We start from the raw sequence: 24,062 nt of genomic DNA on the forward strand, positions 1-24,062 counted from the left end.
ATTGTGAATAATTCTGCACTCTCTGGATCTCTGGGCTGCAGTTGCATGGAGGAATCATTAGTTATATGACCACTATGGAGACATGAGACTAGCAAAATATAAAATTTGAGAGACCCTAAAACCTCCTAAACTCAAAAGAAGACTTGAGAAGCTCTGTCTGATGAATTTGGGATTCTTGGACATGGTATATGCTACTCCTCTTTTTTTCATATCCTTTGTGGATCTCAGCAAGGCTTGTATTTTATGTGAGTGTTTGCTGATTTGGACCTCTGTGATGCAATTTGTATAGTGTTTTACTTTTTGAAAATTCAATCATTATAAAAGTCTTTTGGGGTAGGTAGCACATATCATTAGCCACGTTTTATAAAGGAACTTATGCTAAGGTGATGATAGTAGCAGTATGAAATCTAGAGCAGTAGCAACTATTTATTTAGCTCTTAGTATATATCAGTGTGCTAGGCCCTTAATTATTATTTTTTTGGGAGCATAATTGTTTTACAGTGTTTAGTTTCTGCTGTACAACGAAGTGAATAATCTATCTATCTATATATATATATATAGATATAGATATAGATATAGATGATATATATAGGGGATATATATATCCCCTTCCTCTTGGACCTCCCTCCCACCCCCCATCCAACCCATCTACGTCATTACAGAGCACCGAGCTGAGCTCCTTGTGCTATACCGTAGGTCCCCTAGCTATCTATTTTACACATGGTAGTGTATTTCTGTCAAACCAAATACATATGAACCCATATATGCAGAATATCTAGAAAAATGGTACAGGTGAACCTATTTCCAGAGCAGGGATAGAGACGCAGACATAGAGAATGGACATGTGAACACAGGGGTGGGGGGTGGGAAAGGGGAGGGGGGGATGAATTGGGAGATTAGTCTAGGCCCTTAATTAACTCATTTATTTTGCAGTTATCCAGTACGCAGAGGACTATTTACTTGAAACTAATAAAGCTTCAGCTTCATAATCCTCTTTCATAGCACTTAGCTTCCTTTTGTCCAGATTAAATCAATTATGAGAGAGAGAAAAAGATTCGATACTATGCAGAAGACAATATCCATACATGAAAGGTACAGAAAAGGAGAGGTGATTTAGTTATTCATGCATTAATTCTATTGAGTGCCAAATTTGAGGCCATTTTGTTTAAATGGACAAATGATGCAGCTTCCCCGATGCAAGTCAATATGCAAAATATTCCCTCATTGCTATGCATTCATGAAATTGTCTGATGTATGGAATTTCTCTTGATAGACGATATTATTTTATGTATGATTTAGAGGCTATATTTCAAATAAAAGTTCTGAAAATTCTTCTAATGCTGAAATTATGAACATATGTTTGAGACTTTGTAAAGTATTTAATTATGAAAAACAATTTTTTGAAATTTTAAATATAACCTATCTTTATTTTGTTAAGAGAGTACTACCATGTGGTGTTTTTATTTTAGAAATGTGGAGAATTTAAACAACTAATCTCTGAAGGATAATATTCTTTTTCAAAAGTGTAAAAGTATTCTACCCTGGATGGTCAAGAAACAGAATTGAAAACCTTTTCTGAAATAGAGAGTAAGTTAAAACCTATTTAAGAAAGAGAATGACCAATCCAGGTAGACAAGACTTGAGTTTATTTAACGATTCATATCTCCCTTCTTGAAGGACATTTACAAACTGATTTCAAAAGAACTTCTGAATGACAAATGTTCACGTTTTAATTTCAATATTACAGGTATGCTTTTTTTGTGATAAATTATTAGTTGAAAATGTTCCAGTGAAATCTGGTATCAATTAACTTAACACTTCACATAAGAAATAATAAAACATTTATTTTCAAGTCTTACATATATTACTTAAAATAGATACAAAGTTCAATTTGTAATTTTAAAATGTTGCTGCTATTTCAAGCTACCTGAAAGAAAATGCCTTAGTGGAAAAAAAGTTTTGATTGTTTTTAAGTATGACTTTTAAAACAAGCACTGTTAGTAACAGTCCACCCATATGTTATTTAGAAATTAGGTAGGTCAAATAATGTATATTACCTTGAAAGAAAAGAAATAATATTTGTTGGGCAGGTGCAGGAAAAATAATATTTGGAGACTATTATAATATGCAATTTAGAATCAAGTTCAAGAAGTTGATTGATTAAAAATATAACATTGAACAAATTCATAAATAATTGCTTAGTTTCCATCTTTTAATATTAACCTGAATGGTTGAAGCACACTGCAAACAATGAGATGAGATAAGGTAGGAAAAAAATTGTACATCTGATTGATTGTTTGATGTAGGCATCAATTTGTTAAAATAGCTTCTCATGCACATTTTTCTGTCCCAAAACATAAACTTGCTTATTTTCCATATATACAAGTATCCTGTGAAATCCTGGACTCTGAAAAGAAAAAGGTTGAGGTATAGCATTGAATAAAGCATCAAAATGCATGATGTTTTTGGCTGAAATTCAGCAAAGTTACGGTCAGTAGAGAACAGTTGATCGGAATGTGCTTCCAAGTCTTCCAGGTTTTGCCCTCTGAGAAATTTGTTGGCGACATCAAATAATTGAACTCTTCAACATCAATATATACAAAGGCATTTTATTATTCATCAAAGAAAGGGAATTAGAGTCATCAGAAATTACAACTTTATTTTTTTCATAATACATATATTTATTGCCATCATAGTTCTGCAATTGTCGTAAAATTAGAGTCAGGTGGAATTCAGAGACACGTGCAAGTTTTGGAAATGGACACATAGATAACAGTATAGAACTGTACATAAAATAATTACAGTTTATTAAACACACTGTTTTAGCACATCCGTGATGGATGGGAATGAGCACCATATCTTTTATGAATATATATTTTTCTCTCTTTTTTTTTTCTACAGCACCAAAGAAATCCAAATAGGAAAAGGAGAGACAAAAATTGGGAATCAAGAATAAGGCCTGTTTCCATCTCAGCCACACTATCATATTTTTATGATTTTCAAATCACAAGCTTTTGTCATGTGATTCTGCCCCCACAAGGGCATGAATATTTCCTAACTGGTACGCATACATGTAGCAAGTTGTTTTCTATACCATTCTTATTCAAAACTTGCATGTGGCATAAAATGGATTGGTGGCACCAAGGTATATTTTCTGTTGATTTCATATGTTCCTTGTCCTAATATTAGCCAAGAAAACAAACAGGACCAACTTCAAATCCAAACTTCTGATTCTGATCACCAAAGTCATTGATCATTACATCAACGATAGGTACTTGATCAATTTTTGGTGTATTGATTTCAATCACAGTCTTTTCATAGCCTTTTCTGGACTGTAAAATTAAGCAGAAATAAAAAATTATTCAATCATTTTATATTTTTAACCTATGTTAAGCCTCTGAGTGGAGGTAAGAAGGTAAGAAAGAAGAGAGTGGAAAAAAACTTGCCATTATCTTTGTAGCAATTAACTCTTCTTGCTATCACTGATGTCATATGTTTTAAATTTTGACTGTTGACTGTATTTAATATTTAGCTGTAATTACTCAAGATAGTACTTTAATATACTGCACAGTTGGAGAGAATCTTACTGAATTGATAAATACATTTTAATATGAAAACTGATATTGCTACTGGGTCATACCCTTACATAAATAATATATCCTTACCATTATTATAAAAATTGAGATATATATATATACACACATACATATATATGTATATATACACAGACACATAGACAAACTTTCTAAGAAAAATTTGAATATAGTATAGGAATTTCAATGCAAGAAGTCCAAAGTCAAAGCATTTCTGTTGTATGTATTAATTTTATGAATAACTATCAATAGATTATATTGGGAAATCCAAAACACTTGCTCCTTTTAAGATGCATTATGGTCTCTTCTTTGATCTAGGTGTAACCTACTCACTTTGTTTATTTGTAATTGTGACTTCTCTACAGCCATTAGCTAAGAGAACAAGCTTTTTAGGATGCTCTATTGGTCATTTGCTCTTACAAAATTCCAATATGTGTGAGAAACATAGTTTCAGAGGATAAAAATAGCAAAATGATAGAGCTGTCTAAACTGTTGTGACAAAGTACCAATCAGCAAGCTCCTATAAGCAAAGTTCAGGGGTAAGAATAATCTATGGTATAAATGGTATAATGATGATTCCTTTATCTGTTATTTTAGAGTCATGAATTAAGGAGACAAATGAAACAAGGCTCTTGATTTTTTTTTTATTTCAAGAATAACTAGCTGTAATAGTATTCAAATATTAGGAATAATTCCATAAAAATAACATACGGCCCTTCTGTTATGGCTTTAAAAATGTATCTATATGTATGTTTCAGAGTTTCTGTGTGTGCATGTGTTTGTGTGTGAATATTAGTGGTTTCTAATATACTGTACTTTAATAGGTCAGCGATAAGCATTAAATCTTAATAACAACTGATATCCACTTCATGAGAGAAATCTGACTTACGGCCACAGTGGAATTGTTTTACACTGCCTCTCACCTCCATGAAAGAAGGCGAGCAGAGATTATACTCACCGCACAGCCATCATATAGGGCTTTGACGTAAGGGTTGTTGTCAAAGGACATCTCCTCATCATTTGATCCCAGGAACCGAAGTGCTTTGTCATAGCCTCCTGATGACACATCGTACCAGGCTGCTGACTGATGACAGTTGTAGGTGAAATTTTGCCGAGCAGAAGCAGTCAGCAGTTTCAGGAATGTCATTTGCACCATATTAATGGAATTGCCTTCAACATCTAAATATGAAAGCTGGGAATAAGAGAATAAAGAGACACATAAATACTCTTTTTCTTTTTTCTGTTATAAAAGAATAAAATCACTGTCAACAGTGAACTCCAATCGCAGAAGCATGTGGATGTTATCAATAGACCCACTTTCACTTAATGAAAGGAAGTATGCATTTAGAGTTAGAAGATACAGAGAAAGGATTTTATGAAATCAGCATGTATTTCCACCTTAGTTACTGTTAGCAATACTTATCTGGGAAAAAAATCACTTTACCTCTAGACTTCAGTTTCCTAATCAGTTAATAAATATTATAAAATATGCCTTTGTTTCCAAGAAATCTTTCATTATACTTGTGTATTTTTTTAAATAGCAGAGTGGGACTGTAGTGAAAATGAAAACTGAGGAATCAGTGTAATGCACGTGTTAACTATTTTTATATTGTTTGATTTCACCTATTTTCCTAGTATACATACTTGACTCAAATTTTTTAACATGTTTTTTTAACATGTTTCTGCATTTTTATTTGGGGGCCACAGTCTTCAGTTTTCAGCACAGACTTGCTTGTTTGTCTGTTCTTAGATGATATAGTCATCATTGCATCACCAGCACCAAGCATATTGCCTGAGACAAGCAAGTGAACATTTGTTATCAGGAAATACTTATTTTGTATTTAGAGCAGGAACTCAATATAAAGGCAGTTATATGTGACTTTCCTCCTTTTTGTTGATTTTACTTAATTCTTACTGATTAACAGTTCAGATGATGAGGATCCTTGAGAGGTTGGAGAAAAAAAAAAAGGGGAAATCTAATCTAAGGAAAACAAAACAAAAGAGCAAAAAATGAAACCACACACACAGTCCTGTGTATGTATTTTTATCTCATACAAAGATACAAATGTAACATGGATATTTAATATGTAACTTGAAGACTGAACTAGAGAGTTATGTCAAGTGGAGAACTTCACAATATGTGTAGGTTCTTATAAGATAATAATTGTGTAATTATCAAAGGAAAATAGTAGGTTTTTAAAAGAACATTAAACTATTGAATAATTATCTGAATAAGAGAAACTTTCACTTAAATACATTGTAATTAACATTTTAAACACAAATATACTTTAATAGCTTTTAAAAGCAAATTAAGTTTTTGCACACAATCTTAAAATATCTCTATAAAATGATTGACCATGAACTGATAATTATATGGAAATATTTAAGTAAACTTGTGCTATAATTCATAAAATGTCAAGTCAGTCAGCTAACTTTATTTCTAGATATAACTATTGGAAAAAACATTTCACATTCTAAAAGTTCTTACTGAAATTAAAAAAAGAATAAATTAGGTTTCAAGTATAATGGAAATGAAATAGAGACAGAGATACTAAATAAATATTATATTCTCTATATCTGATATTTCTTTTTTAAAAAATTTATTTATTTATTCATTCATTTGTTTATGTCTGTGTTGGGTCTTTGTTGCTGTACATGGGCTTTCTCTAGATACAGTGAATGGGGGCTGCTCTTCCTTGCAGTGCACGGGCTTCTCATTGCAGTGACTTCTCTTGTGGAGCACGGGCTCTAGGCGCATGGGCTTAAGTAGTTGTGGCACGTGGGCTCAGTAGTTGTGGCTCACGGGCTCTAGAGCACAGGCTCAGTAGTTGTGGCACACGGGCTTAGTTGCTCCACGGCATGTGGGTTCTTCTCAGACCAGGGCTCAAACCCGTGTACCCTGCATTGGCAGGTGGATTCTTAACCACTGCACCACCAGGGATGCCCCCTATATCTGATATTTCCAACATAATCCATTTTTATGATATCTATCTCAGGTACTTAGTGAAATGCATACTTTGATCTTATTATTTTAGTAAATTTAATATGTTTCCATTTATTTTGATACAAAAATTTTAGACTTCTCTCTAAAATACTAAAGTGGTCTAAGAGATTTAGATAGAGCAAACTAGAGAATACATGGAATCCTGCTTTGAATAATTTAGACTTTCACAGTAAGAGTCTAGAGATTATATAATTTGAACTTGAATTATGAGGTTCAAGATAAGCCACTTCATGCTGAGGTAATAACATACCAGTTTTCCTCTCTTAAATTCACTAAACCAGCTTCCTGGTTTCTCCTTTGGCCATGATGAAATTCTTACCTGTTGCAAAGGAACAGGAAAGTTAGAAAGTGGGTTAAAATTATGAACAGTATTGTTTATGTATATATCAGTAATTTTCAGTAAGACCAAGATGCTAAAGAGTTTTTAAAATGCTCTACCCTGGGTTATACAAAATGAGGTAAAGAGTAAAATTTGAGATAGATCTTGTGAATTTCCATTTAGTGAAGACTGAGTCATCCTTTTTCCTGTTTTCTTTAATTGCTCAAAAAGAAGGGCATGGGAAATAACCTGGTAAAAGCATACTAAGGGTTGGCTGTAGGGCATGTGGGTGGAACTCTTAGGTAACCCCTTGCAAAGGAAACCTTCACAACGTCAGTTAGCATCTGCCATCAAGGCAGATACTGTTAGTATTTCACAGCCGAAGGAGACATCCTGAAGCATCCAGCTGGTAACTCAGGGTGGGAGGCTACAGAAAGTCATTGGCAGGAAGCAAGCCCAATCATTCCCTGTTGAGGAAAATGTTTAGAATCTTTTATAGAGCAGCATTTATTGTTTTGCTTTGCAAAGATCAGCAAAGTATAAAGGTATATAGGACTCACTATAGGGAATTTGAGTAATCCTATAAGAGGAGGCATTTCCATTTTCCCACATTTCTTTTTTTTTCCCCCACATTTCTTCATGGGCTAGAAGAGCTTTATTCTCCCTCTCCAAATGCAAAGTGTGGTTGGGAAACAGAAGTTGCTTTGTCTCCTGCCCCTACTACCCATCCTTCACTTACAAACTAAATGTCTCTCCCAAAGAGATTAGTCACACTTAAAGCTACTTGTTTTGTCTTAAGGAGTTTCTATGCCTCAGCATGCCTACTCTACTTACTAAGAAGAAAGTGATTTCTTAAAGGAATGCAAATAAAGTCAAAATGTCCCACCTATAAAATGTTTAGAGAATATAATTATGCTATGTAATTATGCCCTAAGAAAAATCTTTTCTTATATTAATAATGTGCCTCTAGCTTTAAAGATAGAATTCACATATATTGATACTGCTGGATGAAAAATCAAGGAATGTACTTGAAGACTAAAGGCACGAAAGTGCAGAGAATACTCTTATTTTATGTGAAAGATTCATTCTTTATAAAATTGTAAATTTTAAGCATAATGTACAGCTGTGAGTTCCACCACGTGGTAATTGGAAAGAGGAATACTACACATGCACTAAAATCTGAAAATCAGCTGTGCTTTGTCATGGAAAGCCATAGGATTTTAGAGAGTAAGCAGGTGCTTAAAGAATACATCTGGGTAAAAGATAGGAAAAGAAGTATTTGTTAACTCTGTGTGTCACTTTTGTGCTTATTCATGTTTATGCAAATTAAATGCTCTAATTACCATGTAAGAAAAACAGAAAATGAAAATATGACAGTATACTTTTCCTGTGTAGTTCAACATTGCAAAAACATGGCAGGAACAGTCAACAGTCACCACCAAAACAGATTGGTACTTACTCCCTCTGATTTTTTGTCTGGATAAATGCAAGTCTCACCACCAGATGTGAAATTACAGTAAACTTTGAAGGAATCTCCTGAGCAACCTTGGTTAGGATCAATCCAATATTCACCTGGAAGTAGGAAAAAATATGTCATATACAAATATATTTATATCAAAAAGTGCATACATTATATACCAAATTTTATTAGAGAAATAAGGAAAAATGATTCATCTTTTTCCACATGAATCACTTTCATGTTTTTGGTCATATTAGGGTATACGTGTGAATAGTTAAAGAGGGACCCTTTGTCTTGTCTGCCTAGAGCTTTGCAAATGCCCCCATACACACTGCCTGGAATGTCATTTTTTTTTTTATTCTTAGCATGTCTATTACTTTTAGGTTTCAGCTTAAATGCCACCTTCTCAAGTATTACTGTTCTATTTATCCATGTGTAATAACTTGCAAGTACATTAGGATGAGATATACTTGACTCTAAATCCCATATGTATTATTTTCTACTTAAGTAATCTGAGTTTAATAATCAATACATTTTCGCTTGATTTATTTACCTGTAATGATGGAAGTGAGAGTATCTACTTAGCCTCAAGGATCAGACTTTTGCATTAATTTATAGCAAAAACTCCATGTAGCAAATGTACTCCCCCTTTGAATGGGCTCCTAAGAAGAAAGTCTAGTTTACATATTTAAATGCAGTTTGCTATTAATTCTATTATCTAACTGGCACAGGACAAATTTCATCATGTGAATGACCATGACCATTAATTTGGTGTTAGGTGAGTAAAGATGGTAAGTAGTTGGGCTGACAAAATTACTTATTCCTTAAGTAACTGACAACGGAGATTCTGTTAACAAGTATTATTGGGAGACAGACGATACATGTGTGACGATTACTTTGCTTTCCTCCTACCACTTTTCATGCTGCCACTTCATTTCAAATATTAATCTGAATTATGTCAATCCACTAATTATGAACTTTGAACAACTTAAAAGCTCCAACTACTTAGCCTAGTACTAGAATTCCTGGAAGTTCAATGTCAGTTTGCTTTTTGAAATAAATTCTTTAACAAAAAAATTTACACTTTTTCTGATTACACTGTTAATGAGTTCACAACTGGAACAAACTGAAATTCACAGGAAAAAAAATTATACAAGAAAATAAAAATCATCCAAGATTTTACCAACCAGTATAACCACTCTTAGTCTTTGATATTTCTTAGGGTTTTAAAGAACATATAATTTTGAATTATATGGTAAGCATTACTTCTATCTTGTCTTATTCAGCCAACATTGTTACTAAATATTCTTTCAAACTTAATTACTAAGATAACTTTATGGCTTTATGCCATTTCAGCTTGCAAAAGATTTCATAGGAACCCTTTAATTTGGGATAGCAGAGGACATCTGTATCTGTATCTGGGCAGATAGCAGATGCCTTCTGCTATCCCAAATTAGAGGGTTTATAAATACTTATGGTTTACCTGTCTCCATCATTAGACAATAGTAACCTGTGGGCATTATTCTTTCTGTTTATCTGTGAATCTCTGCATGAATAACAGTGCCTGGCACCAACAAGTAAATAAATAGACATTTAATTGCAATTAATTAACACATTAAAGAATTAATAAAGGTAGTTAATATATGGAAACCACAGGGAAGTATAGTCCATAGTGAGCTCTCCATCCCCAAAATTTACAAAATTTTTTCTTGACTGCTCAGGTTCTAATTAATCACATGTTGTTTTATGTTGCCAGTACATGTTCTCATCTTTTACATTTGATTTTCGGTCACGTGTATGATTACCTTAGCTAGATCAGAAATCTGGGTCATTTTCCTTACAAATCACTGAATTAATATGAAACTAAAGGTATCTTTTTCAAATAAATATATTATAAATTTGAAGACTTTTGATAGAAGTTTGTAAAGAACCCTTATTATCTGTTTTCCTTTTAACAGACTGTGCTTGATTAAGATAGGAGATTTTAAGATATTCTTTATCATAAAGAAAGTCTGTTCCTGAATTGCATGAAACTTTTCTGTCTATACTGACTTATTTAGATCTCAGTTACAACATTCACTATATGATCAATAGTGGGAAATAATGATGTCACACAAGTAAACAGAGTGGCAAAGTATTTCCACATAAAGTGGGAGACAAAATCAGATACAGATATGCTCCTTGTTAGTTTACTATTGTGGGAGTTACTCACTTAATGTAGGATACTTGGAACTGTTTCATTCTCAGAATGGGTATGTAAAAGTTTTGTCAAATAAGAGGTATAATAAATTATCTTGGTTATTATTACAAATAAATTGTTACAGTTGCCTCAAACTATCCTAATTCTTAAATATTCTGTTCATCAAATCAGTACTAAACTGGTGGGTCACATATGATTCAGTTATGCTATTTAATCATTAACATAAAGTAAGTTAGGATATAGGATATAAATAATTATATAGTAACATACACATAAGTGTGCACATATCAAACCCATTCTATGATAGTTATTACAAGGTAAAATACATTTGTATCTATAATCATCCAAAAATGACCCTGTTATAACTTTAAGGACACCTTATTTAACAAGACAAATATTTTCCAAAGCAGATCTTGATTTACAGTGTAAATGACTTCTTCTGTCTACAATATTGGAATTAATAATCTTCCACTCTCATTTTACTTAGAGACTATATTAAACATTTAACTAGAATTAATGGGCCAACAATGTACCTCGGTAATTTAGAGGTTCAGTACATTCACTTGGTCATGTATTATTAACATACCATCTGGGAAGTCAGGATGGCTGAGTTGCAGATCCTTGCAAGTTCGGGCTGGGTTGGTCTGCGTACCCATTGGAAACTTCATGTGCTCAATGTCTTGTTTCAAGGAATTGAGGGAACCAAATATTTCCTCCATTCCATCAGTATAATCCAGAATATTATCACTTGCATCTGCTTGCATGCTTTCTGTATGTCTTCTTGTTTTTTTGGGTGACAATATTGGTAAAGGCTGTATGACTTCACCCGGTGGACCCTGTAAGAGATGATGTGCATGTAACTCTTTCCTAAGGTAAAATATTCTGCAGATATTTGTTATTACTGATTATGTTATTGTTATAAGAAAACATAGTTTGTTTAGCTTTTCAATGTTTTTCCTATTTTCAATGTTTTGTCTAATTGTTAATAAATATGTATTATGTATATATATCTCTTTGTATATAACTTTGTGAATTCTTTTAAAAAGAATCTAGTGGAGATATCGAGGTAGGCACAAAAATAAGATGATTTCTGGGCCTTTTAATATACAAGTAACATAGCACAGATTTGTGTTTACATATGTTATATATGTTACTTTCTTATTTATTAATTAGTCCTCATTTACTTGTCCTATCTCTGCAACTAGAGCTTAGTCTCTGAAGATTAAAACATTTTAAGGTTCTTGTGCTGAATAATGAGTTGCCTATTGTGCTTGACAATACTTTATATCATGTTTAAAAATACGTATTAGCTGGTTCCAAACATTTATAACTTTATAAATGAATAAACTTAAAAGAAGTGCAATCAGATTTGAATTTACGTATGTGTAAGAGTAGCACTATACAAAATAGTTAATCCATACTGTTATGAATTGAATTGTGTTCCGCAAAAATTCATATTCAGAAGTCCTAAGCCCCAGTAACTCAGAGGAAGACCTTATTTAGAAATGGGGTGGCTGTAGATATAATTAATAAAGTATAGCACAGGAAACTCTGCTTAATGTACGGTGGTGACCTGAATGGGAAGGAAGTCCAAAAGGGAAGGAATATATGTATACGTATGGCTGATTCATTTTGCTGTACATTAGAAACTAACACAACATTGTAAAGCAACTATACTTCAATAAAAATTAATTTTTAAGAAAGGAAAAAAAAATGAACATGAATCACATACACAGAAGACCATGTGAAGAGACACAAGGAGAAGACAGCCATGTACAAGCCAAGGAGAGAGGTCTAAAAAACAGATCTTTACCCTGCACCCCACTGAAGGAACCAATGCTGCTGACACTTTGATCTAGCACATCTGGCTTCTAGAACTGTTAGACAATACATTTCTATTGTTTGAGCCATCTAGTTTGTGGTACTTTGTTATTGCCATCCTAGCAAACTAATACACATATAGCTTGGAAACAAGTTCAAGAAGAAGTCTCAAATTTCATCACATGGATCTAACACAATAGTTGTGTGAAGCCTGGAAAATATCAGTGCTAATAAGTGGTGGCTATTATTATTGCTTTCATTCTTATCATTATGTGCAGTAGGAAAAAAAATGCCAAGCAGCTGAACTTTTGTTTTTATCCCTAGTCAGGTATTAAATGTATCTTTGTGGCATACAATCAGTTGCTTTCATGAAAATGTGACATAAAGATATATTATTTTCTTGAAAAACTAATAAAAGCAAGACTATTATACTGTATAGTTAAGGTATCTTTACATTCAAAGAGTGAAGCCAATTAAAAGACAAGTGTTGGCATGTAGACCTGAGTACTTAATTAAGGTAGTTGCTATTTCCTAGAAAATCAGCACTTTGGCAGAAAGTGCTTTTTCATCCTTCTTCTAAATTCAGAGAAATCACTAGCAGGCTCAGGATGCTAATTGCCAGAAAAGCACTCTTGTTACATGCACTTACTGGAGGCCCAGGAGGCCCTGGAAGACCACTGTCCCCCTTCTGGCCAGCAGGGCCCTGTTAGAAAGAATAAGGAACAAGATTAACAGAGAACAAGGCATTTGAGTAGTCCTCGTTGAAAAATTTAAAAGCCAAAGGAAAAGGTACTTACAGTAGAGCCTTTGGTACCCTTTGGACCTTGAGGACCCTAGAAAATGCAAAGGCAAAAGTACACATAAAAATCTGGAGAATGTGTGTCTCTTTGATATATTTATATGTTTACTTTATAAAATTCTTTTGTCTTGTACTTACTGGTAAGCCTGGAGGACCAGGTGGACCTAGGGGACCCGCAGGACCTGGAATTCCCTATAGAGAAAATTATCCAAATTAAAGACCTTATCTCAGCTATTCCATTTATATATGTTGCATAACAAGACATGCTGCAACATTTAGACAATGCAAAAATAAATAAGAATGCTCTAAAATTTTCCATTGTGAATCTAAGAAATAACTTTTGCAAGAGAATCTGTATTTTTGCCCATTTTGGTGCAATGTCTCCTTCTCTACATATATATCTTTATATTCTGGCAGCCTTCAGAATAATGATTTGTATGTGTTGGAGATTCAATAAATGTGTAATTAACTATTGAACTATAATTTTTATGGTTTCTAATTTGTCATATTTTTATTTACTCTAAGGTTAAACAAATTTCTCTTTGAAAACACCATTGACTTAAGGAGACTGAGATGCTCTAAATCACTCCTAGGTCATATTTAAAGGAATATGTGCAGGTATGTGGGTGTATGATTTTAAAGGAGTAGAAAATAATATCTTTACTCACTCCATCCCCCTTTGCTCCTGGAGAGCCTTGAGTTCCAGGGAGTCCTCTGTCACCCTTTTCACCTTGTTCTCCTGGAGGACCAATCAGGCCAATTAAACCAGGATGTCCCTTTGAAAGGCAAAGAAATTTTAACAATATATAAATTACAACCATATATTAAATTATAGTCATAAAATAATTGCATATTAAATTTATGAAACATATGAGTAAAACATTAGATAACAAACTTTAACCCTTTCTTAATGAAATATAGGATTAAGAACCTCTTTCCCCTTACCTAACAGAATCATTTACTGATTACATTGTGAGACCTTTATTAAGGACTGTGAATATTATTGAACAAAATGCTTTCTAAAAATATCCTGTTCAGTGTTGCACTTACTTAAAGGGAATTCCTTCAACTAAAAGACTAATAATGACTACATATAATATTGGTGAGACAAAAAACTGAAAATTCATTTTTATAAAAAGCATTTTATTTTGTATGAAATTATTTCTATTCTTCAGAAATTCTGCAGCACCTAGGAAACACTTAGAGACTTAAAAATAATTCAAAAAATATTAATGCCATTAAATAAATATTTTACTTTCTTTTTGATGCAATAGAGCATGCATATCTTTCAAATCACCATCTGAAAGATAGTCTAGTTTAAATTTTTTATTTTCATGTTTAAAAACATAAAAAATGAGCATTTTGTTATTCTGTTTATTTTCTGAATAGTTATTTTAGTATAACCATATGCTTTCTCCATATGGTTCCTACAAAGGAACATTAAGAAATATAACACTGAATTCTGGTACATCTTTCACTATTACTTTGTATATTTTCTCTTTTCTAAATTCATTTTGGAAGCTAAGAATTGACAGCTTTTTCCTTGGTTAGAATGACAAAGGGATTCTTGAAATTTCCTTTTGAGTGATATTAATCTGCAAAATTATTGTCTTTGCTATTAGGTTATTGACATTGTAATAACATTCTTTTCTTCTCACCTTCTCACCCTTGGAGCCGGGGTCACCTTTGAGACCAGGTAAGCCAGGAGGTCCCTAAATAATGAGAAATAATAAACAAAGATAGAGTAGGTACAAATTAAAGAATTATATTACTATCTACAGGGCAAGTTGGTTTTGATAATATGACAGGGTTCCAAATAACTAATAATGACCAGTGTTTATTTTTCAGGATTTTAAATAATTTTGTGCATTTAAAACTCCACAGTTTGATAGTTAAGCATAATAATAAAACATAATATTGATAAGTTTGATTAAATAAATATGAAGTTAGAAACAGGGCATGATTTGTATGGTTTTTCAGTTGAGAAGGAAGGATGCATTTTTTATTATACTAATTTTAGAAGAAGTTTCCAAATTATACATAATTTAATCAAATATTTTGCTGTTAAACTCACATTCAAAGGTTACAATATTTCCAGTAAAATTTAAAGAAAAACAACCTCAATAAACTTTTGACAGTCAACTGACCATTGTTAATCATTTTCCCTAAGTAAACTCCCAAGATAGTATTTTTAGCTGTAATTCCTAAATTGAATCTCTTATCTAAATGATTTGTAAATGGGATAATAAGATAATTTACTTTTCTAATACTATCAGACCTCTATTTTAATTATTTATCCCTTTTTATAATGCAAGGATAAGACATCTATCCATTTAGGCTAAGTCATATTTTAATGAAAATTATGGCATGATTTTACCAACTAATGCTTAGTCTTGGCCCCTACTCATACTCATAATGTTGACTTTTAAACAAACTTTTAAATATAAAAACTAGTGTACTCCAAATTGAAGGCCACACAAAATAAGATCCTTAATCTGAAATTACAACAAATTGAACTTTGCAGGCAACAGATTCTGTCAGAAAATATGTAACTAACAGATGGTCTGTAAGTATGTGACTGATGAAACCAGGACCCAGATAATACCACAACACATGAGTCACTACTGCCTACATACAACAAATACTGCATCAAGACACAAAGGCAAAATATGAGTTTTATCTATGAGTTTGAATTATATAGACTGAATTGAACTATTTGATTTATAATTTCAATAATGATTTCAATGTGGCACTTAGAAATCAAATTGTTTTAACTTTTACCAAGCTATATGATTAGTCTTCACTATAGTATGTTCTACAAGGCTACCACAAAAAATTTTTTCCCTTCTACTTAGGCACTTTGAGTCTTCAGTGTGAAAGAGCATATTAAGTCCCAGGCCATCATTTTTGTGAATTTAATATATTAAGAGTCATGGATCTAATCTAAGCAGCATAATGTAATATAAAAAATTATGGGTTCAGAATATGATAGGCTTGGGGTAGAAGCCAGCTTCTCTCATCAGCAATTTAGCTAATCAGAGAACTTCAGCTCTCTCATCTGTAAACTGAGGATTATAATTCGTGTCTCATGGGGTTACTGTGAAATTGTGTAGATAAGCCCTCTCCATTCCTTAGTTTCTCAAGTCTACTTCTCAAGCTGAAATCCTGACTAGCAGAGGAAGATAAGAATAATGTTACTATAAGTCAGTCCTGTGTAACAATAGTATTTTGGACTGTAATCAGAAATATTTATATTTGTTTTAATTCATAAATGAATTTGGAATTCTGTAAGTACTGACATGAAAGTGAACAATTTCCCTACATCATTCTCTTGAAAAAAGATAAAATTATTTTTGTAGAAATTACATGCAATTATAAATGTAAATGTGCCTGATTATCTTCAAGTAAGAAGAAAACTGTTAATCCTAAAATGTAAATTTATATCAATTCAGTTTAGATTCTCTTTTGTATAAGCATAAACAATCATGTCACTTTGTTAAATCTCTTGTAGACAAAAATCAGACTACAAAGACATTACCAAATTCACTTTCAGGAATATTCTAAGGCTAGGTTTTAACACTGGACTTTCATCTCAGTTGCTAATACTGTATCAGAGTGGAGGATCTCAAAATGTGATCCTCAGACCTGCAGCATCAGCAACATTTGTGAACACATTAGAAAAGCAAATTCGTAGGCAACATCCAGACTAACTGAATCTAAAATTAGGGAGTTAGAGACCAGCAATCTGTTTCATAGGTTTGTTACTCATTAAAGTTTGAGAAACATGGCTCTGTGGCATTAGGTTTCAAAACCTGTGACATCCATATGAAAATCAGAACAGCATAAGGGATGCCATTTATGTTAAAATGAAAAGATTACCTATTTAGTCCTACTGGTTTAATAATTTTAAAATAAAGTAAGTATATTTTGCATCTACTGTTTTCCGATCTCATCAGAAAGATCTGGTAAATTGTTGGTTAGGAAAACAAGGTTGCCTAAAAATAGCATAATTTTAAAGGAATACTATAAATGAGTAATGGAAACAATAAAATAATTTATTGAGGTCATGTGACCATCGGGATAGATGCCAAACATTCTATGTATTAGAACAAGGTGGCATAAAAATGCATAAAAAAAGAGTGCTAATAAATATGTAATTGAGTGAAAGAACCATATACTTGTACCAGTAGCAGAAACCATTTAAAAATATTGGTTAAAATGAACGTCAGTTAAAAGTAAATACGGGCTTTAAATTGGAAATACAAAACTATTTAAAGGTGCCAGATTTTTTTCTTTCTTTACTTCTTATTTTACATTCAAACTCTTTCTGGTATGCAACACACTTTACAGAAATTCTGCTGTAAGTGGGAGAACTAATAGGGATGCTGCTTGTTGGGCATCAATATTCCAATCACTGCTCATTCATCCTCTCAGTTCTACCACTCATTAGTTGGGTAATCTTGGGTCTGTTCCTTCTTATCTCAGAGCTTCATTTATAAGTATATTCTAATGATAACTGTGTCAGAGAATTGTAATAATGAAAGAAAAACCAGGCTTACAAAATCACTGCATATAATGAAGCATAATGTAAATATGAATTATTATTATTTATTTCTGATATGCTACAGACAGTTACCAATAAACTTTCTCATTACATTCTAATAGTAAAAGCTAAAATGGCAGAGAAGAAGAAATACTACAGATTCTAATTGTTTGGGGGTAATGGAAAACATACTAGATATTATTTGTATTTATAATTCATTTTAAATCATTTCTATAAATATTATTCATGAAGGAGTGAGAGGAAATGAGTGTTAATTCCTCTAAGCTAATAATCTCATAAAATTGTGAACTATATCTAAGGAGGCATTTGCCAAGAAAAATCAGTTTCTTATCATTTTCATCAGTTGGAAATAGAAATTGGTAAAGTTATGATGTTGATAACAGTTATAAATAACCCTCAGAATCTGGAACATATCAAAAATATCAACTCCACATATAAAAATGTTATTTCAGGTATACATATTTTCTATTTCCTCTTTAGGATATTGTAAATTGAAAAACCCTAGGGAAATACATAATTTATAAGTAGTAAAGTGAAAAGGAAAACAGGGATGATACATTCTTAAGTGCCTAGAACACACAATCAAATATTTCCCCCAGCTGTATTATGCTGTACAGAATATTTACTTTGATATGCATCTCAAAATCCTAGTGCACTGAAGTTTAAAGAAAATGCAATTCCTACTCTTAGAGTGTAGTATTGTAAAATAATGTTTAATTTGGTGAAAAGCAAATGCTTTGTGGTTTAAACCTGCTTAATCATTACAGAATGCTACCCATCTCAAACCTGTTTACAGATCAGTTAAATGTAGCATTTAAAAAATAAAAAATATAAGTCAGTAACCCATCCTACCATTTATTTAGGCACTTACAGTTTTAACAATAATGTTATCAGATATTTTACTTATCAGTATGTGAGAAGAATTAACATATGATAATAGTAAACTTGTCCAAAGATAAATACTGAACAATTTTTCAGCTACATTGGAACAAATAGGTTCTTAAAATGAAGGATTATGAAACAAAACAAAATAAAAGCTTAAAACTAAAATAGGTGCTAATTGTGTCTTCAAAAAATAAACTAAAAATTAGTTTAAAATTATTAAATCATGCTTATTTTGACTATGCAGAAGAGAATGTAGCAACCATTACTGTTCTCTTTAAAACTCAATTTTATTCCCATTTGATTTTTGCTGACCATTTCCTAAAAAACACAGCAGTTTCACTTAAAAAGAATCTTCAGATAAAATTCTCTGTACTATATCATCACTGTCCTTAGCTTTCCTTTAGATTTCACATGTACTGTTTATCTATTCCCAGTTTCATATGATGATTCTGAACATTTATCTGTATATAAAATTCATGCATATGTAGAAGTTTAATTTTTGCCATGAGAAATATCTAAATTTTTGAAGTAAAAAGAAAATATTGTACCAGATCTAAACTCTAGAAGAGCTGATCATATAGAGTGATCAGATACCAAATATCATTTTAAGAGTTTTAAGAGCTGTTTGTTTCATTCTAGCCCAAAGAATTTCCAATTCAAAGGTTGATATAAAGTTGTTAAACTGTTACTTATATACAAAATAGTCTAAGTTGGTTTTTTTGTTTTGTTTTGTTTTTTTAGAAATAGCTCATTTGCTTAATATAAGAACTTCATGGGGTAAAAGATATTAATAGCCCCATTTAATTCATTTAGAAAAAACTTTATAATATCCCATAAGATAGATGCTATTCAAATTCTCATTTTATAGATGAGAAACCTAAAGCTTAGAAAAATTGAATAACTTTCTTAAAACTCATTCAGCAAGCAAGTGGTAGTGATCATATTTGAAACCAGGGCTCTTGGGTTGAGAATTGATGACCTTAACCAGTAATCATGATATGCTACTTCTCACTCTAATCCAAAATTGCCTACTAAAATATGTATTTCTTAGATAAGCTGAAAAGTTCATTCAATTGCCATAAAATGCATCCTGAAGATGATTTCTCCACCCATCCTCAACTCCTGAAGACCAAGTAGCATTTTCATTAAAATTAGCACAGTCAAACTATTTGATGGTATGAAAAAGCTACAACAGATTTGCATTCTAAGTACTCTCTGATAAAAGAAGTAGTCAGAGAAAGGAATGGCACCCATGTTGCTCAATTCTGATGCTTTTAATTTCACTGTGGAACAGGGTGTGAGTTGTTTAGCTCCTTGCTCTGTAAACCCACAGTTACTTAAGATTCAGAAATATAAACTTTTGCAAGCCAGAATCAGGTGGCTTGTCTTATAGTTTTTTTTTTTTTTTTTAAGGGAGTGATACAGAGTTTATTGAATTAGATTTTTCTATTTACAACTGAGATCACATCTACATACTTATTTTGCTAGTCTACATGGGTACATTATTTCTAACAAGTTTAGACTTACGATGAATGGGCTCGATCATACAAAAACACACGCACACACTCACACTAATTGTTTTAAAACAGTAGTGCATACATTATACTCCTCCTATAAAGCCAGCTTTGATTAAAAACCGCTAGTTTCAAAGATCAGTCTGATTTTGAAGATGAACCAAGATACATACTGTATGATTCTAAAATCTATTTTAGCCATTTTGTACAGTTGCTATCTTACTGGACTATAGTATATATTTCTTTAAAAGGACACTGATGAGGGGCACCATCTGGTATTAACTTTAACCAGACAGCTGACTGCCTCCCCCTCCCCCAAAAAACCTTTGGCCAAGAGTTCTCCATTGTGAAGACTGAAAGGACCCCATGATACTTCAGCAGCAGCCCCATTACTGCTTGGAGGTAACAGAAGCAGGCCCACATCCGCCTTTAATTCCAGCAAACTACGCAACTCGCAAATGGTTCTGAGATTAGAACATTTACTGCCGTACTTAAACACTTCCAGACATGGAGAGTCAGCCAGAACAGAGGAAAAGAAAGTCATAGGTGGTAAGGTAAGAAGGTGGACACATGAAGAGCCAAACTGCTCTGTCCAACACCTGTGTATGTGTGCTTTAACTAAATGAACTCAGGAGGCCAATAGTAGTGGACCCGCTCAATTCACCTTCCAAATCATAAACAAGACTAAAAAGCTCAGGCTTGAGTTTTCTGCTACACATAGGTTCCGCCGGTGATGAGGAGCTCGTAAGCAGGATCTCTACTCCTTCTGCACAATACGATGCAGGCACACAGCATGCCCAGCAACTGAATAGCTGCAAATGCCAGCGCTGCCCAGATAACATGCATCATGATTTCTTGCAGCTTCTTCACAACTAGAGCCTCACACCCCTCGGCATAGAGGTCCAAGGGGTGGGCCAGACTGCCATTACAGCTGCTGGCAGTCTCTTTGCAACAGCTAAGAGGGACACTCTGGTTTTTGGTTTCTTTGAACCAGTCTGTATTTTCCCAGTCTGAATAGTTGTGAATTCCACAACAGTGCAGCTGTCTCTGAACATAATCAATAGCCCGGCTAGTGGCCTCAGGGTTGGTTCCATTGTAGGTCTTATATACTTTCTGAATGCTACGATCAACCTCATTTTCCACCTTCGCTCTGTAAACATATCCCAAAACCACTACAACAACTTCTGTGACAAAAACCAAGAGTAGGATGATGACAAACGTGGCAAGTCCACATCGGCTTTCCCGGATTGTGGCACAGCAGCCAATCAGCCCAATAATGAAGAGCAGGGCCCCTACAGCTATGATCTCCACAGCAGGGATGAGAGTGTACACATCTTCAAAGAAGGGGTCATAGTCGTCGTAAGTGATGAAGACATAGGCTCCCACACAGCATAAAATGCCAGCTGCTCCCCAGAAGATGAGGTTGAGAAACACCAGCACGGTCTTGGAGGAGGTGATGCCGCACTGGCCCATGGTGCCGGCGGTCGGCTGGGGCCTTGCTCGGCGAGCGGGACGCGCTCACCGAGCGAGGCGGCAGTGGCGACGGCGCCTCCCCGCTGGGAACTGCACAGCCTGCGAGGCGTTCACCGCAGCCCCCGGTGCCGTCGCGCACCCCTGCCCCAGCCTGATAGCTTTATTTTTAATATTAGTTGAAGGAAATCTCCACCTTGATGCTTTTTACTTCATCTGGAAAAAGGTCAAAATACTTACTGGAAAATTTGAAATAACTAGAAAAAAAATCTTTGGCAAATTTTAGGGTGCTGTTAAGGCAAAGTATTTTTTTTCCTAGGCTATGACTCTGTGCAGTCAGGCATTTAGCATCTCTAAGAAGAAGATTCCCTAAATAGTGATGCACACGTGGAACCTACTACTCACCTACTTTTGTCAAGTCCCTGTTGCTATGCCATGGGGCCATGTGCAGATTTGATCATCTCCTCAAAATTTAATAACTTTCATCCATTTATTAAAATAAGTGATCTTTAACTTTTCCGTGTAAGTCAAAAACATAATCTCTGTAACACTTATGAAATATCTGGAAATTAGAGGAAATTCTTGTGACATTTTTACTAAAAGGAATGGCCAAGTTCTCCTGAATGATTAAGATTGTGAACCCCAGTTTCGATGGCTTTCTGAGCACATACATATCTCTGAGGTAGCTGGTATACTCATGAGAAGAGGCAGTTTTGCAAAATTTAAATTTCTGTATGGACAAATCTATTTAAAGCAATATACATTACACTTGAATAGTACTGTATTTATTGCTTTCTGTTTTAATTAATCCCTTTACATGTAACCATTTTTGGACAATGAAGTTCAAATATCTCTACCATGAAATAGAATCTGTCACCTAGTAAGCAATAATTTTAAAGGCAAGGCTCGGATTCTCACTTTCTGCCTAAATTTTATAGCCAGGATAGCCTTGGCTCCTATAATAAACTTTGTCTATGAACCATATCCTGGTCAACTAAATGCTTGATTGCACTTCTCAAGTGTGTTGTTTGCATATACAGTTTATGATAGTAACCAAGTTTCTGTGTTGTAATAATTATATCTCTCTTCACTTATGGGGGTTAGTGCTTTATCTTTCAGCCCGTATGACTCATGAAGAGAACAAATTATTTGGTGAAAGAATCACTGTATGCCTCTGGCAATGCTATTCTTTTAAATGAAATGCCAGGAAACTAAGTGTAATTGCATGCATTGGGGGAACTGTCCACATTTGGAAAAGAACTGGCTGGGCCATTAGTGGCATTTTACTCAGAACTGAATTTTTTTTTTCATCCAATAGACATAAGAAAGGATCTTCTGGCAGAAGGCATATTTTCCAAATAATTTATCAGTTAGGATTATTTTCCTCTTTTTAGGTCTGAGTAATATGCTTCCTTGAATACTGTACAAAATATAAACCAATTTATAAGACAAAATATCAGGAATTCTAGCTTATAAATAATTTCATTTCTGGAATTCTAGACAATTGAAATAGGTGCTACTCACCATAGGACCAGGTGGCCCATCTTGGCCTGCAGCTCCAGGAAGACCTTGCTCTCCCTGTGGAAAAAGAAACAAGATTGATTTTTTAAATTAACAAAAGTAGATATATTTTTTCTTTAGTTTGATTTTGGTAATAAAAAAAGACAGAAAGCAAACATCACCTATGAATTCCATTACATGGAGAATATCTACAAATACTGTAAGCAATTTTCGAGTCTTTTTACTTTCTGTGTATATGTCTACATGCACATACACACACACACACACACACACGGATGGATGGATGCATGTACAAAAATTTTACGTCTTTGAGACATCAGGGTTTAGTTTTCTAGTCTACATTTATAAGTTAGAATTTCACCCCAACTTAAATAAATGATATACTTAAATATTCTAAGATTCTCTGACTTTATTATATAATATTTACTGCACACAATAACTTATAAAATAATGCTGACATAAATGTTTTCATTTGTAATTTTTCTTAGAAACAAGACATTAGTTTCAAAATGACATCTTTCAGCACAGATGCTCACCACAGGACCAGGGATGCCCCGAAGACCCTCTGGACCAGGCTTTCCAGCAGGTCCTTGAGGACCAACTGGGCCAGTTTTTCCTGGAGGACCTTCAGCTCCTGCTTCTCCCTGTTAGAAAATAAAATACGTGAATGCATTAATAATGAAGAAAGACATTTTATTATTTTATTAAAAGTACTGAAATAGATCTTGTCCAATGTACACATGAGGTTTTCAAACATAATACCTATAATGTATATTTTACCTTAGCACCTTTTTCACCTTGTCTTCCCTCTGCACCTGCAGCTCCAGGAGGACCCTACAAACATAAAATTACATTTAAAATATATGTAACACATAAAAGTAATGCAACTGAGGACTTATTTACAAATGCCCCA

General features: G+C 33.5%; 2 protein-coding genes across 3 annotated transcripts in view; both read right to left on the reverse strand.

Annotated features, from left to right (window-relative positions):
- Positions 1 to 1,631: 1,631 nt before the first annotated feature.
- The window catches only part of COL11A1 (collagen type XI alpha 1 chain), a 207,414-nt gene continuing 184,983 nt past the window's right edge, over positions 1,632 to 24,062 (reverse strand). Inside the window, exons 55-67 of one of the 2 annotated variants that reach the window (XM_057716879.1) lie at positions 23,930 to 23,983; positions 23,686 to 23,793; positions 23,153 to 23,206; positions 14,854 to 14,907; positions 13,864 to 13,971; positions 13,334 to 13,387; positions 13,194 to 13,229; positions 13,046 to 13,099; positions 11,162 to 11,411; positions 8,376 to 8,488; positions 6,848 to 6,916; positions 4,552 to 4,785; positions 1,632 to 3,332 (exon numbers count right to left, since the gene is read on the reverse strand). In XM_057716879.1, the coding sequence (XP_057572862.1) occupies positions 3,186 to 3,332; positions 4,552 to 4,785; positions 6,848 to 6,916; positions 8,376 to 8,488; positions 11,162 to 11,411; positions 13,046 to 13,099; positions 13,194 to 13,229; positions 13,334 to 13,387; positions 13,864 to 13,971; positions 14,854 to 14,907; positions 23,153 to 23,206; positions 23,686 to 23,793; positions 23,930 to 23,983 (1,335 nt within the window). In that variant the 3' untranslated portion in view covers positions 1,632 to 3,185. The remainder of the gene's footprint in view (positions 3,333 to 4,551; positions 4,786 to 6,847; positions 6,917 to 8,375; positions 8,489 to 11,161; positions 11,412 to 13,045; positions 13,100 to 13,193; positions 13,230 to 13,333; positions 13,388 to 13,863; positions 13,972 to 14,853; positions 14,908 to 23,152; positions 23,207 to 23,685; positions 23,794 to 23,929; positions 23,984 to 24,062) is intronic. The other variant, XM_057717564.1, reaches the window with a different exon arrangement.
- Positions 20,056 to 21,776, reverse strand: LOC130841788 (tetraspanin-3-like). The gene has a single exon (XM_057718664.1). It carries the CDS (start codon positions 21,629 to 21,631, stop codon positions 20,870 to 20,872), a length of 762 nt encoding a protein of 253 aa, XP_057574647.1. The 5' UTR covers positions 21,632 to 21,776; the 3' UTR covers positions 20,056 to 20,869.

Source organism: Hippopotamus amphibius, chromosome 1 (genome assembly GCF_030028045.1).
Source record: "Hippopotamus amphibius kiboko isolate mHipAmp2 chromosome 1, mHipAmp2.hap2, whole genome shotgun sequence".
NCBI lineage: Eukaryota > Metazoa > Chordata > Mammalia > Artiodactyla > Hippopotamidae > Hippopotamus > Hippopotamus amphibius.

Bases quoted from the DNA above. Each gene is read 5' to 3' on its own strand.
- LOC130841788 (XM_057718664.1), bottom strand. From the start codon at position 21,631: ATGGGCCAGTGCGGCATCACCTCCTCCAAGACCGTGCTGGTGTTTCTC.